The following is a 15,988-nucleotide window of genomic DNA, read 5'->3' on the forward strand; positions in this document are numbered from 1 at the left end:
TTATAAATCGTAATGTAAATATCTGATATGCAGGATGTATTTTCATTGTTACAAATTGAACATAATTAAAGCATAGTGATTAATCACAAAAACAATGTGTAATTATATATGTGTTTTCCGATGGTCTTAGGCGACGAAAGTGTCATTCGACCCCCAAAGGGGTCGCGACCCACAGGTTGAGAACCGCTGTCTTAAACCCTTTTTATCGCTTGAGAGAACCTATGGATGGTTAGTTATATGCATGGTTTATTGTATCACTTGCTCAGTAACTTCTTTAGCATCTTTAGTCCACAGTAAAATACTTTCTACCCTTGTCATGTGCCTTACTTTCCCATTCAAGAGTCTCCTTTCTTGTTTTGCTTGTGTGTCTCATCTGAGTGGAATTCAGCTTTTGAAGCTTACTGATCATCAAAGGAACTGATATACTTAGCATGTTCTTAGATTTGGCCTGGATTGGGTGTTGTCTAGATGTTCGTGGCAGACCTATTACTCATGCCTACTCCCGTGGAAAGTTCTGGATATGTGAGTTTCCTGATCTTTCTGGATTCTCTTCAGTAAGCTTGAACATGTCAAAAATTATGTCTTGATATAGATAAAAGTAAATTGCTATGAAGTTTGTTAGGATGAAGTTAATGTTTCTGAATTTGGATAGTTGGTAATTTTATATAAAAATTATTTCATTTTTCCTCCCCCCCACCCCAAGATAAGCTGCAGATGCAGAAGGTAGGGAAAATAATTGACTACAAATCTCATGTCATTGCAAAAAGTAAATCAGGCCACAATGAAATGCCCTTTAGGTGGGACACAATACAACAATCCTCACACCTGTGCAAACCCTTTATTAAAGCAACAATCAAAATACAGGATGAATCACGTTTGTTTGTTTTTCTACTATAACATCAACTTAAATATCAGTCATTTGTTTCCATATTTAAATTACTTTTAAAAGGTTGAACATTTATAGTTCACAAAATCGCCAGTTTGACATTTACCCCAGGTAAATTTTTTTACTTTCCAATTTTAATACAGGATATGCAGAAATAGATATACAGCAAACCAAACAGAAATACAAGTGTCTTCTTGGACCCTAACTCACTATAGGCAGCTCTATGGTGTCAGAGAGATACATTTGAAGGCTATTGTTACAGGTTAAATAAAAAATAATTCATGCCAAAATATTCTTAGAGCTAATTGTTTTATAGTTTTATATTCTCTAAAGCTTCAATTTTGATTGTGGTAGTCTAAGTATAGCCTCTTTAAAATGATATCTCTATAGAATCATAAAGATCATTGCCAACCTCTTATGATATTTTCTTGTATAACAAACCCTCAGTCCTTTGGAAAACATAATAAGCAATTCTATTTTACTTGATTCCCCCCACCACCACCACTGATTTATTTAATCCAAACTAGATTAATCATTGTAGAAGCCCTAAGAAAGGCATTAGGAAAATGAATGTTGTCATCTACTGAAGGGATTTTAAATGAATAGGTAAATATAAAAATGAATATTTTTCAAAGTATGTGTGGGAATATACAATGAGATCTGGTAGGTATTTAAAGAGTACAATAAATTAGTTTAGAAATCTAGTAGAAACAGGAATAATAATCTTAAGGGATTGCTAAAAGGATATGGGAAGATAGGTACAGGTCAGTAGTTGAACTGTGCTGAGTATAAAATTGAGTATCTGAAAGAAGAGTTAAACGCTCCATTTTCTTACCAAATGAAACACTGAGAGGAAATCCCCCCTTTAGCAGAACCATTTCAGAATTTCAACACTGACACAATATTTCCATTTGCGAATAAAAGATGCCAGATTTGCCTTTGTAAAACGGTTCCTCCCGTGGTTGGGATTGGTATTTCTATAGTGAACTTGATTTGTGTTGGCTGCACCACATTGAGAGTGTGCCTGTACAAAACATGCAAATATTCATTGTGCCTCACATTTTCTTCATGTACTAAACAAGTGAGCAGATCCTAGATCACTAATAAATAACAACCCAAGCATTAGATGTAAAACAGGTTACCAGTCCATTAAAGAATCTACAGAGCCATAGTTCAATTCTGTCTTTCCATTAAGTTGTTTTATCTCACACTTGCCCTTTAAAGGGAAGCTTAAACAACATACACAATTAAAAATGCAGCAAACAACAAAAAAGAAAAAGAAAGGAAGGGGATTCCAGAATCCATAGTTTTGAAAAAAAAAAAAGAAAAAGGAATGCTTGTAAGCATCTGAGACAGATCATTCTTGATGTAATGACGACATAATAATGCTTGGTATGGGTGAGAACATTCACATATTTTCAGAGTGATTTCTATAGATTAGGCATCACATTTAGTTCCTAGAGATTTTAGTCAAGTATTAGTATTTCTTTTTACTAAGTATGATATACAAAAAGATGAGAAGAGTAGATGTGCCCTAACGATATGAAAATATAATATATTAAACAAAACCACTATAAATTACATAGATTTTTCATTATAATTTTTTCCCATTTACAATAAATACCATCCAAGTTTGCAGATCACCTAAGTGAATTAAATATGCATACATATCTGAATTATTTTTAGAATTTCAAGGAAAAAATTGCTAGAGATATAACCAGATGTCTCAGAAACCAGAAATTGTTTGATTTTGAGAATGACTACATATAACCCAAGGAACATGGCTTGGGATTTGGTGTTAAGCTTTTAAAACTGCCCAAATGAGTCTGACATGTGTGTTGTGCATGTGCGTGCGCATGCACATGCACACACACACACACACACACACAGCCATACCTCTATGAATCTGAACAGTTATTTATCTTTGAAAATCAGCTGAAAGTCACAAGGTCATCTACATTTCATATTCTAGCAGGAGAACCTTTCTCCCTTTGTAAGAAGCAATAGAATGGATAGGAAGAGTGTAGAATTTCTGGGAGGAGAAATCTCTGTTGTAAGCTAATTTCCCTTTAGGTTGGCTATTATTATATCAAGAGCTTTTTGATGCTTTAAAGAGGGAGAACATTTTGAAAATCTATATAATCTCCTCAGTCTAAAGAAGCTAAAAGCAAAATGGAAACATTCTTTGGTCACACATTTCTGCTCCTACTTCGTAAAAAATTTGCCCATTTTAAACGTTTTACCCTGAATCAATGTCTAGACGAAATAGATGTCTTCTCCTGTAATTTTCATGTGGAAATATGCACATGGGTTTGGGTGGAATGAAAACTGAATACATTGAGAAACAGTTCTCCCAATACCCCAAAGTGAGCTTAAGTCTCTATTGTTTTGGGCATACAGATCCCTGGTAAGAATTTGTTGACCTCTATAACAAATGAGAGTTGGAGATACAACTTTTCTGCACCCAAATACATAAAATCCCAGTCAGGAGAGCCCAATCAGAAGTCATGGTTTCTCTTGTTTGCTCACTACTAATTTCTTTATGTGACCACCCAAGATGCTAACAGTTCATTCCTGACTAAGAGATGTCTGAGCAAACTCCACATCTTGTGAGTTTGCCTTCAACATCAGGTATCTATGAGTAAAAAAACTGTCAAAGCCATTCCTAAAGCCATACCCACTGCCCTCAGCTACAGAGCTAGAGACATTTGCTGTAAAGTTTGGACAGCAAAAGCATCCAATCTCATGTACCCATTTTTGCTCCTAATATTGCATGTCTCTTGCTATGGGGGCCACCATGAGAGATTACAAACTTTCCATAAAACTTTAAATGTATGAGCGAGAAGGGATTTTGTGAGCACAACAACCCCTATACTTTGTAAGTAATAAGATTAAACCCCAGAATGGAGAAGGGAACTGTCCAAGGTCACTTATCCAGAGAATGATAGATTAAGGATTAAACATCTGCATCTGCTCTCTCATTACCAATGTGGTCCATGTTACTAATCTCCGATGTCATGACCCCATCAGCCATGACCCTTATAACTGCTTTAAGGTTAGTGTCTCCCTGCTCTTAAGTAAAAATGAAATAATACCACTTGTTCTCATCATGATTAAATCTAAACTGTAGAAGTGGTCACATGATTAATTGGGGGGGGGAGGGAAAAGATCCACAATTTACTTAAAATGCTATGATTTTTGAAAATCATACTCATTTTGAGTAAGTAATGCAGCATAAACAACGTTAGAGATACAAATGAAAATCGTTAAAGTAACTGTGAAAAAGAACAAGGATAATAGTATTGGTTTGGTTCTGTGAGAGAATGAGACTATTTAAATGGTGCTCAGAACTCACCAAGTCTTCCGCCTCTGACAGATAAGGAAACTGAAACCCAGACTTGCCCAAAGCCAGGCAGCTGGTTATTGGCACAGTCAGGTAAGGTGTTGGCCTTTGGATGACTAGTTTTGTCTTTTGTCTATGACATCATTCTGCCTTGCATATAACTGCTTTCCTGTGAGATTAAAAATTAATTTAATACTTTTGGCATGAAATTTGATGGTACAGTTTCCTATACTATTATAATACTAGAGGCCCTATGCATGAAATTCACGCAAGGGGCTCGGCCCTCACAGCACTGGCTGCCTTGGCCCTCGCAGCCCCAGCTTCGTCTGGAAGGTTGTCCAGACGGTTGTCCGGAGGTCGTCCGGATGGTCGTTCTGCTGTTTGGTCTAATTAGCATATTAGCTCTTTATTATATAGGATATCCTTCCCTGCAAGTCCTTCTGGGTAGCTAATATTATACAACCTTACAGGGATTCATCAAATGCCTCTGACCTAGGAAGCAATAAATTTTCCAGATAAAGATCAGTTTTTGTTTGGAGGATGATGTTACTTAAATGTAAAAACAGCATTTTTCATGGTTATTACGACTATAATCAACCTTTTATAATCTACCACCACCACACACTTCAGTTGAGCTCACACAAAGGCTCTCAGAATCGGACAGGTAAACACGTTTTCATTTGGCTATTAAAGTGCTGTTCCTGGGCAAAGTTTTTCTCAGTTTCACTTACAGCAGCTTCATTGGAAACAAGTAAAAATCAAGGTATGAAAATAGGCCTTGGAAATAATAAAAACAAGGGGTCTAGTGACTACTCTGGAACATTATAAATGACTTGTAGATATCAGCCCTGGTACTGGTGACTGATACCAACGCCTCTGAGGTAAATGTTCTAGGGGAAAGCAAGGACAAAGAAGACCAAATCAGAAAGAGCAATTAGTATTAATATAACAACAACTACTCCATTATCAAGGAACAGTGAAAGGAACAAAGACTGAGAAGAAAGTGCAACAAACCCATATACGTGCATTTGCTATTGTAGCAGACCTGTAATTTTTTTTAGAAAGAAAAGCAATGCAGTGTGCATTGGACAGGGCTCTTGAACTCAAAATTTATCTTACAGTAGTGTACTCTTTGCCAAAAGGGCATCACCAGCGAAGGTATTTGGCAGAGAATCGTCTCTAAAACTTGTATCACTTGGACAATAGCATCAATCCTGCACCCTGATGTTTCCTACATCCTTTTCTCCTGGGGAAGGTCCAGTCACAAGGACTGCACACAGGTGTTTCCCCTTCTACAATAGCATCACTCCTACCTAGGGGATGAGAGTCTCCTTGTAAGGCTTAGCGGCAAGTGCGTACTACATCTGGACTACGAGGAGCAGCCCCTGATTTTCTTAATATGCATAGCTTTTCAGAGTTGATATTAGACATGGCTTTCATAAATAATGCAGGTGTTTCTTTCATGTGCCACTGCCAGTTCTGTAGTTTCCAGGTGAGCAGGCGGTGGGACTCTATCTGATACCTCAACAGGCGTGGGCTCGACAGGCGTGGGCTCAACATCCATGGGCTCAACAGGCGTGGGCTCTTCAGGCGTTAGCTCTGTAGATGTTTCATCTGTAGAAGGCTCTACAGTTTCTGGGGATTGTTCAGCTGACAGTTCTGTGTCCTCTTCATCTTTGACATCTTCAAACTGTACACCCTCTTGGTCATCCACATGATCTTTTTTGGATTGTGGATGTACGGACACCTTGATGGCAATCTGCTGAGGCTGTTCATGCAGCGATGAAGCGTCTGAGTCAGCGGTGGGGGAGTCACTTCGCTTCAGAGAGTTTCGGATCATGTACACCTCATCCCTGTCCATGGCCTCTTGGCCTTCTGGCGTGTGCCGCACAAAATTCTGCCCCTGCTCCTCCAGCCTGACCACCTCCATGATTTCCTCCATGATGGTTCTACAGTTCATAATGAGAGGAGGCAGAGGCACGCTCCTGGCCAGCTCTTCAATGTAGCGGGCAAACTCCATAGTTTTGAATTGGGTGACTTTGGCAAGCTCTAGAGTTTTGGCTGAGGTGATGATGGGGATCCGCTTGGCGATCTCGAATGCCTTCTGCAGCTTCTCCGCGCCTTCTGTCCTAAAGAACTCGTTGATGGCCTTCTCTGTCTTCTTCAGGTGGCTGCTCATCATACACAGGCGGGTGATGTTGAGGACCATGACGATGGTGAAGGCCACGAGGCAGACCACCATGTAGTAGACACCCATGTCTCCCGAGGTGAAGATGACGCGCAGGGTCACCGTGTTGTTCACAATGCCATAGGCATTAGAGGCAACACATGTGTATTTCCCTCGGTCTGAAAAAGACACCTTGGTGATGTTCAGGAGGCCGCCCTCGTGCATCTGCCATTTTCCTGTTGGAAGGGAGAGAACATTCAAAAAAAGGTCATACGGTTCCCACTGAAGTGGCTACAAGCTTGCATGTTACTAGAAATACCATCTATTGATGATAGCAACAGTGAACCTTTATTGTGTGCCAGACATTGACATGTATAAACTCATTTAATCTTCACAACAACTCTGTGGGATGGGTACTAATACTTTATAGGATGACAAAACGGAGGCACAATTAGATTAAACCATGTTCCCAAGATCACCAGTTTGGAAGTAGTAGAGCTAGAAGATGAACTTGGGTTCAAGAGGCTGTACTTAAACCACCAAAGCATACTGTGTAATTCCATATCCTAGTGAAAAACAAAAAAAATAAACAATCTGGAAAATACTGTGCTCTTACTAGAGAATTCCTTCACTGTAGCATCTGATTTTTTAACCTGCCTGTGAGCATGACTCTCTTGAACACTGGGGAGTTTAATGCTTCTCAGAATATCAAGTAGTTTAGGACCAACATAAAATCTGGAGTAAATCAAATTAAGTTATATTATTTACCTGGGTTGCTCATATTTGACATTGAAGTTGTCCTTGTGTGACCTCCGTTGATTAAAACATGATTATGTCATTAATTTTAAGAATCTACAATGAATTATCCATACTACTTAAAGTTATTAGCTAACAATGTGAAGATCTGGAGGCTGAGTATGAATTAGTATCATTTTGTTTTAGTCTTTCAAATAAATGATAGACTCATCAAATTGAAAATAAGCCTCACATGATAGAGAATGCATGTTGATAACAGAAATACTTCCCTCTTTGGCCTGGAAAGGACATAGTGTTGCCTTGTGAATGAGGTTCTCTGTCGGGCAAAACTCTTTAGTTGGGTTAATTCTTAGTCTGCCTGTATATCCATAGGTCAGAGGACCCCTGGACAACATGATACTAGGTTTGGCTTGTGGGTCTTGGATCTGAGCCTTTCTGTAATCCCATCTCTACCTATCTTCACTGTCCTATAGAGAAGGGAGGGCCCAGGTTAGGCCTCGGGGGAGATCTAAGGAACAGAGCAGGCAGATACTTCTCCATAAAAGCACTCCAGTTCCCCAAGCCAGCTAGAGGACCTCTCCTGAGAGACTGGATCATTTAACATGTAGTTTCCTCTTAAGTATCTATTATTGCATAGTCTTTTTACTTGTTTCTTCCCTCCTGGCAGTGACTTTTAATTCTAATTAAGAGTCTGATATTTCCCAAAAGCAACAAGCAAAATGCTCCTTTTTAAAACTAGTGAGTACATACATGACCAGGGACTGAGGAACAAGGCAACAGCGGGCCTTCTATATTCCACCATCGTTCTGCTACCACATGGTGACTGCAGTCCAAGGAACATTCTGAAGGAAGCTAACAGGAGCGGTGAGGTGCCTCCTGGGGGCCGCAGTCCCTGACTTGCTAGCCCTGGGGAATCTGGCAGGATGCTCTTAGTGGATGCTGTCATATTACTTTGCTTTCTGAAAGAACATCTGTGAAGAGAAGTTCCTGGTGTCCCTGACTAACCCTTTTGTAACAATTCAGCCAGTATATTTACCCCAAGAATAGAAAACACTGGTTTGGAAAATCTAGCGAAATGTTCAGTCTCTGTGAATGTGCAAGAATAAACAAGCCTAGCACCCGGTCTGTGAAATTTTCTCTCATTCACATGGGGCAGGGGCAAGCCTTCCACCCCTTTCATTCCCTGAACCTGAATTTTGATACTTTTACTGCAGATTTATCCAAATGTATAACAATAGGAGGCAAGGGAAATTATAATTTTCTTACAATTTGCTTGTTTCATAAGAGTAGACTACAACAGGCCTAGGGGACACAAAAACAAACAAAAACAAAAACAAAACAAAACAACTCTAGTTGATTGAAAGCTTATTATAGATATGGAAGGCACTGGGCTCCAGGAATTACAGGTGATACATTTACCTTCCTTTATTTTTAAGAAAATACAACAGGGAAGAGGGTGAGGAGGTGAGGTTATTTGTTTGGGGAATGATTAGAATCAATTTATTCATCTCCTAACCTCCCCAGTGCCACTCCTTTTATGGAGGAATTAATCTGTAAATATAAAGACAGAGTAGTCTGAATCTGGGTGCAGAAGAACAAAAGCAGAAAAGAACACTAAGCTAGGAAGGCAGGCAGCTAATCTATATATATAAAAGCCTAAGCGATCGAATAACCAGCCAACCAGTTGCCATGATGCACACTTACCACCTGGGGGCAGGCGCTCACTGCAGGAGCTGCCCCCTTGTGGTTAGTGCGCTCCCACAGTGGGAGCGCTGCTCAGCCAGAAGCCGGGCTCATGGCTGGCAAGCACAGCTGCAGCGGCGCAAGCCTCTCCTGCCTCCTCAGCAGCGCTATCAAGTGGTGGCGGCAGGCACAGCAGGGCCGGGATGAGCAGGAGCCATGTGCTCTCGGGCTCCTCCCAGGCTGCCTGCCGCTTCCCACAATGCTACATCCTCAGAGCGGTCCCAGATTATGAGAGGGCACAGGCCAGTCTGAGGGACACCACCAGTGCATGAATCTGTGCACTGGGCCTCTAGTTGTAATATAAACAACCTTCTCCTGGCACCTACATAATAGTTTTAGTCATATTGTATTTTGTTACAGACAAATGAAATGCAACAATATTTTTTGTTTACAACATGACAATGCTTTCTGGTATTTAAAGATGTTTCTGAGCGTAAATTTCATAGTTCTTTTCAAGCATATTTGTAATTGTGTATTGACATGTATTTCTCTATTCTGGACCCAAGCAATTCAATGCAGATTAGAATTTAGACATTTCAGAAGATTCTTTTCACATTGTGAAAAGAGGCACAATTTGGAACTAAACACAACCTTAGTAGGTGACATTTGTGGCTCATTTTGGGGGAAAGCAGATTTTCAGCAGATACTTATTTAGGAGCATATTCTGCTTCTTAGTTCAGGGCAGTGGGTCTTTAGACTAACATCTTTTATATACTTTATTCAATCATTAATTTAGTTTGTTCTTGAATTCTGAAGCCCGGCTATGTATCTGTGAAGTGACTATATTTGCTTAACTATAAACTATGACAAAATGAATCTATGTTATGATCCTAAAACACTTGGATTATTACCTATAATCTGAGCTGCAACACCCTAGTTAAATGACTGGGACCACATCTCTACCTGCCAGCAATTTCCTGTTTCCAATCTAAGACGAGGATACCAAGACATCTCTTTAGTATCCTTTACTAGATTCCTCTTGAAACAACCATCATCTTTATTTTATGGATTAATGTGATATTTATTACATTTAGGCTTTAATGAATGTGTGACCTGGATTAAACATTCTATTATCAGATCACAAAGCAAGTCTTTGGAAGCCAACACACACACACACACACACACTTACCTCTCTAAAGACTATACTGTCAGAAGAGCTAAGATTTCAACTTCAAAGATGATGTAGGTCTGTCTGGCTTCTTTTATAAAGGCTGATACATTGGTTCCTTCCTAGGAATTAGGACTTAAATTATGCTTCAGCCTCAGTTGACCTGTGACTAGTGATAAAGATTTCTGCTTGTTCTACTACCATAGGACCCCTAGAAACAATGAAGATGGCACAAATTCCACCTTGGGGGTCCTCCTACGTCAGCTTGGAGCTCAGGCTCATGCAGAATCGCCACAGGGTACCTGCCCAGCTGGGATCAGCCTGAGAACATTTTCTGTGCTGCACGGAGCCATTCACCTATAGAGACCTTGTCCCAAGACTCATTCTGGAACGGTCCCAACTTAAGCTGTCAGAAATTTAAAGAAATAATAACACCCCCAGAGCTATACACATGAATCGGGTATACACTGTTCTGTCCCCGTGTGTTTTAAATTGTAATTGAGAGGGAATGTCCAAGGGATGTGCTGCATTTTCATTACATTGCATCACTTCAGCATCAACACACATCTAAAATGTCAGCAGCTGATGCTAAGTCAGTTCTACATGCAATGATTTCAGAGGAAATAAAACAGGCAGCTGTTGAACCATTACTTTCTGAACGTAAAAGATTACATGTATTCCCGAACCTTCTTGGTGGTAGTTCACGTCCCCCCCAATGCTTTGCTCAAATTGTAGTTCCCCCTCTGAAACACCCTTCCTCCATCCCCCCTCTTCACTCCGGTCCTCTGAGTGTCATCTGAAGGTCAGGCTAAAACACTGTCACACGCAGCAAGAAGAGACTGGAAAAAAGGAGCCAGACAGGCTAGAGTTTGCACAGAACCTGTCACAGTCTTCCCCAAGAAACTCCAAGCACTAGAATCACACGTGGAAATCACCCACACGTGAACAGAAGTGTTGTGGGGACAATCTCTTCTTTGCAAAGAGAAAAGCTAGCAGATGTTATTTCTTAGCTGAGCTGTGGTGTGCGCTAAGCTGCATAACAAAGCTGACATCTTTAGAAGGCAGCGATCTTTTTTTTTTTTTAATCTTGTTCATGCATTCAGTAACGATTGTTGAATACATTGTTTATATACCAGCTTCCACACCAGACTGTGCAAATGCAAAGATGATGCCTGACTGCGAAAACCATCCAAGCCAAAGAGGGACACGGACTCCAATAAATAACTGGGTTTTCCCTGGCACAGGACAGGGGCTGGGGAAGGGAACAGTGGGGACAGGCTTCCTAGAGAGGCTTGAGGAACTCACCAGGACCAGGACCAGCTGGGGTGGTGCAGGCAGGGAGGGTCAAGAGAAAGGACTTTTAAGGACAGCGGCCCGGGGGGAGGGTGGGGGGAGATGCTTGGTGGGAGGGGAAGCACATGAGTAAAAGAGGGAAATCAGTGGGCGCTCTGTAGCTGACAAACCATTTTTATAATCCAGAAGGGCCAACCCAAAAGAAAAAAAATGGGGAAAAGATGTGAATGGATAAGTCACAGGGAAAAAAAGAAATGCAAGTGGTATCTAAGTGTAAAAAACCACCAATGATTTATAATTAAAATTTAAAGGGATTAATTTTAAATAACATTACTTTTTCACTTTTCAGAGTGCCAAATAAAAGGGGTGGGGGGACACTGAGAATACATTATATTTCCAAGAGAATAGAGAAAGAGACACTCCCCCACACTGCAGGTGGGAGTTGGGTGGCTAAAAACCTTTGGAAGGTTGAATTGGAGGAATCCTCAAAATTTAAAGTGAATGTGACCTATGAGTCACATTTAGACTTGAAATTCTTCAACTCAGGCAAGCCTCGATTGACTGGGAAAACATTAATGAATGCAAGAAAATCAAAGAAATGAAAAATATTTCTTTCCAGAAGTTTTTCTCTCGAGGGACATAGTTCTAGAGCTTTCCTCCCCTGCCAACATTCTCTGGGAGAAGCCATCACCACAGTCCCATCCAGGAAGGTGGGTGCCCTGGCATCTCTATGCCACCCTGGGGCATGCATGCACACATGGAGGGGAAGTCACTCAAGACAGCACAACATCGTGTCAATAGGACAGTGTCAGGAAGACTGTCTAGCAATCAGAGAAGTGGATCAACAGCACCGTATGACTACAGTTAAACCTGTAAACATCAAGACGTTCTATGGTATAGGGGTTATTGTGACCCAACGTAAAACCAATATACGGTACCAGATCAGAACTGTCGCTCATGCAAACAACTTCTGACCCAGGTCTTGCTGTACAGAGATAAGCTGCATCAACACTTTCTAGAACTGAAGAACCCTAAGGAAAGTGAGAGCACAACCAACAAAGACACTGTCATTGCCGCTTTTCTCCAAATACCATGTCTATGGAAATCCTAAATTTTCCCAGCTTTTCCTACGGATCACTGAGTATTAAAAATTAACATTATACCCAAATGCTAAGCTCTTAGAATTTCCCTCAAATTACGTATTAGAAGAGAAGGATTTCTTTTGCCTTAGAGATGTCTGTGGATGTGTAAACAAACTGATGTACAGTTTGTCTATGTCCCCGGTGAGTGGTATAAGAAGATTAAAACTGTTCACAACTCCATTTAGATACTCAGGCTCTTAAGCTCCTCGTGTTCATGCTATTCAAGAAGGAAGAGTTCAATCTGCCAAAACAAGGAGGTTATTTTCCTGAAACCAACTTAAATAAAAATTTTCAGATGGTGAGAATTCCAGTGAGTGTTTAAATAAACATAAATGAAACACAACATTCACTTGAATGAGTATCGCATTGCATTGATGCTCTTCAAGTAAGAACAAAATGTACTGTGGGTTTGTGGCTACAAATGTGGCCCTTATTTTCCACTATGTGAAATACGGGCTTCTGTAGCAAAAGGATCCATGCCCTTTTACAAAACATAATTGAAAACAAATTTAGCACTGCGTGGCTGCACCTATTACAGGGCTGCTGCAGTACACGGCGGCTCCTTAAAGCTACCGCATAGTCAGGTTATAAACATTGCAAGCTGCAAGGGCTCTTGTGCCCTCCCTCCCCAGTCCTCCCAAGGAACCTATTCAGAATACTACTCGGCAGCTCCAACTAGCCAGCTCCTCCATCATGTGGAGCCATGGTAGCCTAGGATAACATAGGTTTAGCTCAGCTTTCAGCTCAGGATGGTGAGAGTGGAAGGATTGGGCAGATCCTGCACTTCTGCTCTGCTTAAAGGCATGAATAATATCTGAAAAGCACCTATATTTTCTTTATTTATAAATATATATATGTATATATATATTATTGATTTCAGAGAGGAAGAGAGAGGGAGAGAGAGAAACATCAATAATGAGAGAGAATCATTGATGGGCTGCCTCCTGCACGCCCACACTGGGGATCGAGCCCGCAACTGGGGCATGTGGCCTTGACAGAAATTGAACCCAGGCCTGTTCAGTCTGCAGGCTGATGCTCTATCCACTGAGCCAAAGTGGCGAGGGGCAGCACCTATATTTTCACTTCCTGGTAAAGGAAACATATGCTTCAGCTAATTTGATCTGGTATTCTTAATTTTTAAAACAGCCCTGACTGGTTTGGCTCAGTGGATGGAGCGTCGGCCTGTGGACTGAAGGGTCCCAGGTTCGATTCTGGTCAAGGGCACCAAAAAAACCCCAACCCAGTGCCAAGCATGTAATTCCATGCAGATTAGCAAGAATCATTTCTGACAATAGCTATAGGTGGCCTTCTAAGACAGGAGCACCCTACACTGGGTTCATATAAAAGGATTACATTTTGGGAATCTCAGTTGTCATCCTTATCTGAGGTAGATCTGGAAGGGTCTTTTCATGGCTAAGACTAAAGCATTGTGGCTCACATTCCCAAATGGAGAACAACTCATTTAAAGAAACAAAGAGAAAGAGAGAGAGAGAGGGAGAGAGAGAGAGAGAGAAAGAAAAGAGGAGAGAGGAGAGGAGAAGGAAAGAAAGAAAAAAAAGAAAAGAAAAGGAAAGGAAAGAAAGACAAATGGTGGTTTGTTGCCAAGTTGGCCCTTAATATGACTCAGTTTGGAAAACGAATCAATGGATCATAAATTAAACCACTTTTATGCCAAAAGACATGATGGGTCCACACAACTAAAGATCCACTTCACAATGATTCTTTAGTTAACTGAGAAGCGTGCTTCTTTGGGTTAGACCAGACTTTCTCAACTTGGGTACTACTGACATTTTGCACTGGATAATTCTTTGTAGGGGTCTATCCTGTGCATTGTAAGGGGTTTAACAGCATCTCTGGAATAACTGGGCTCAGCAAATGTAAAGGTCACCCTGTGTGTATTATACTTTGCAATTTCCACTTACACTGCTTCTTCAGACAGAAGCCTCTTGGGTATCAATGGGCCCTGTGTGTACAAAGTGATGTGCTAGGGGAGGGCGAGCCTCTGCTGGTGGAGAGATTCCAAACTAGCTATCATGGCAGTCATATTCTTTTGAAATTTCAAATTAACATTGAAGGGATATAATTTTTATGTGTGTGTTTATTAAATTTTATTTAAAAGGTTGAGAAACTGAGGTAGAGAATAAGAAATTACCAGGAAAATGATTTCCTTTCTTTACAAACCAGAGATTTAAGCTCTTAGAATCTATGATTGTGATGATATAGGACAATATTTCCAATGACAGCAGTTGCCATTTTGTGATAGTTTGGTATGTGCCAGGTACTGTATTAAGCATTGAACACACAATAGTTTATTTAAGACTCACATACTCACATGGTAGTAAAAGGAATTGTCTCTATTTTACAGATAGGAAAACTGTGGCTCAGAAAAGTTAAGGGCCTTGGCCAGCGTGGGTCTATGGTTAGAGCATCAGCCCACACACCAAAGGGTTGAGGGTTCAATTCCCAGTAATGGACACATACCTTTGTTGCAGATTCTATCCTCAGCCTTGGTCAGGCATGTGCGGGAGTCAACCAATCAATGTGTCTCTCTCACATTGATGTTTTTATTTTCTCTCTCTCTCTCCCATCCCTCCCTCCCTTTTGCTCTAAAAATTCAATGGGAAAAATATCCTCAGGTGAGGATTAACCAAAAAGAAAAAGAAAAGTTAAGGAACTTGCTCAAACAAAAACTATCATGTGCTTTTTGGGAACTTCCAATAACATATTCAGTAATCCCATATACTTTGATTAATCCCTTTTGATAAGTTGATTTTTTTAAAATCTCAAATATTGAATCTACTAAAAGAGGAATTCAATATAATATTTCCATAAGTTAACACACTACTTCATGCTGATCTTAGAGTCCAAAGACAATTTACATTCAATGCTGTGGGGACTGACCTCCTTCCATAGATATTAAGTAGGGAGGTGTGATACACTACACTGTGTCTACAGGGTTGAAACTTGGCTAGCACAGCCTGCTGATGTCCTTTGCAGAGTAGTTAAAAGGCAATTCATAGTCTATGTGAAAAATCTGAAAAGCAGAGAGAGAAAAACAACACAGTGATATAAGCTAAATGCAAAATTGATAATGATGACCACAGAGCTGGAGTAGCAGCTGTGACGAGTGTGGACTTTGAGTATAGTTCCGCTCAGTTACCCTGTGCATGTTTATTTCCAAAGATAATTCTTAATTAGTTTTGGTGACAGAATGCTACAAGAGTACGGAAAACAAATCCGCAGAAGGGTCTAAAACCCAACTTTAAGGAAGATTTTAAATTTAATCACTAACAAGCCAGACATGTTAACAAAGGCCTGCACCAGCAGACTTTCTGGAAATGCTTGTTATTTAGCATCTGATAAAGGTGCTAATGTGCACTTAAATGTTTTCAAGTCAAGGTAACAAGCCACAGCAGAAATGCACCTAATAATATGTACCTGAAATAACTAAGACTTTTTCATAATACTTTCGGTCAACTATATATTTCTACTCACCTCTAGCAAAAGGAAAATTGGAACCAGCACATTGCACGGCTGTTTGTTGATTATT

General features: G+C 40.3%; 1 protein-coding gene across 3 annotated transcripts in view; it reads right to left on the minus strand.

The window, feature by feature from the left end:
- Window positions 1-824: 824 nt before the first annotated feature.
- MFAP3L (microfibril associated protein 3 like) overlaps window positions 825-15,988 on the minus strand; it is a 48,081-nt gene continuing 32,917 nt past the window's right edge. For all 3 annotated transcript variants that reach the window (XM_070415466.1, XM_070415465.1, XM_070415467.1), the window contains exon 3: window positions 825-6,632. In XM_070415466.1, coding sequence (XP_070271567.1) covers window positions 5,653-6,632 — 980 coding nt within the window. In that variant the 3' untranslated portion in view covers window positions 825-5,652. The remainder of the gene's footprint in view (window positions 6,633-15,988) is intronic.

The sequence above is a fragment of the Myotis yumanensis genome, unplaced genomic scaffold, assembly GCF_028538775.1.
Source record: "Myotis yumanensis isolate MYYU_CA2020_CCGP unplaced genomic scaffold, mMyoYum1.0.hap1 SCAF_5, whole genome shotgun sequence".
NCBI lineage: Eukaryota > Metazoa > Chordata > Mammalia > Chiroptera > Vespertilionidae > Myotis > Myotis yumanensis.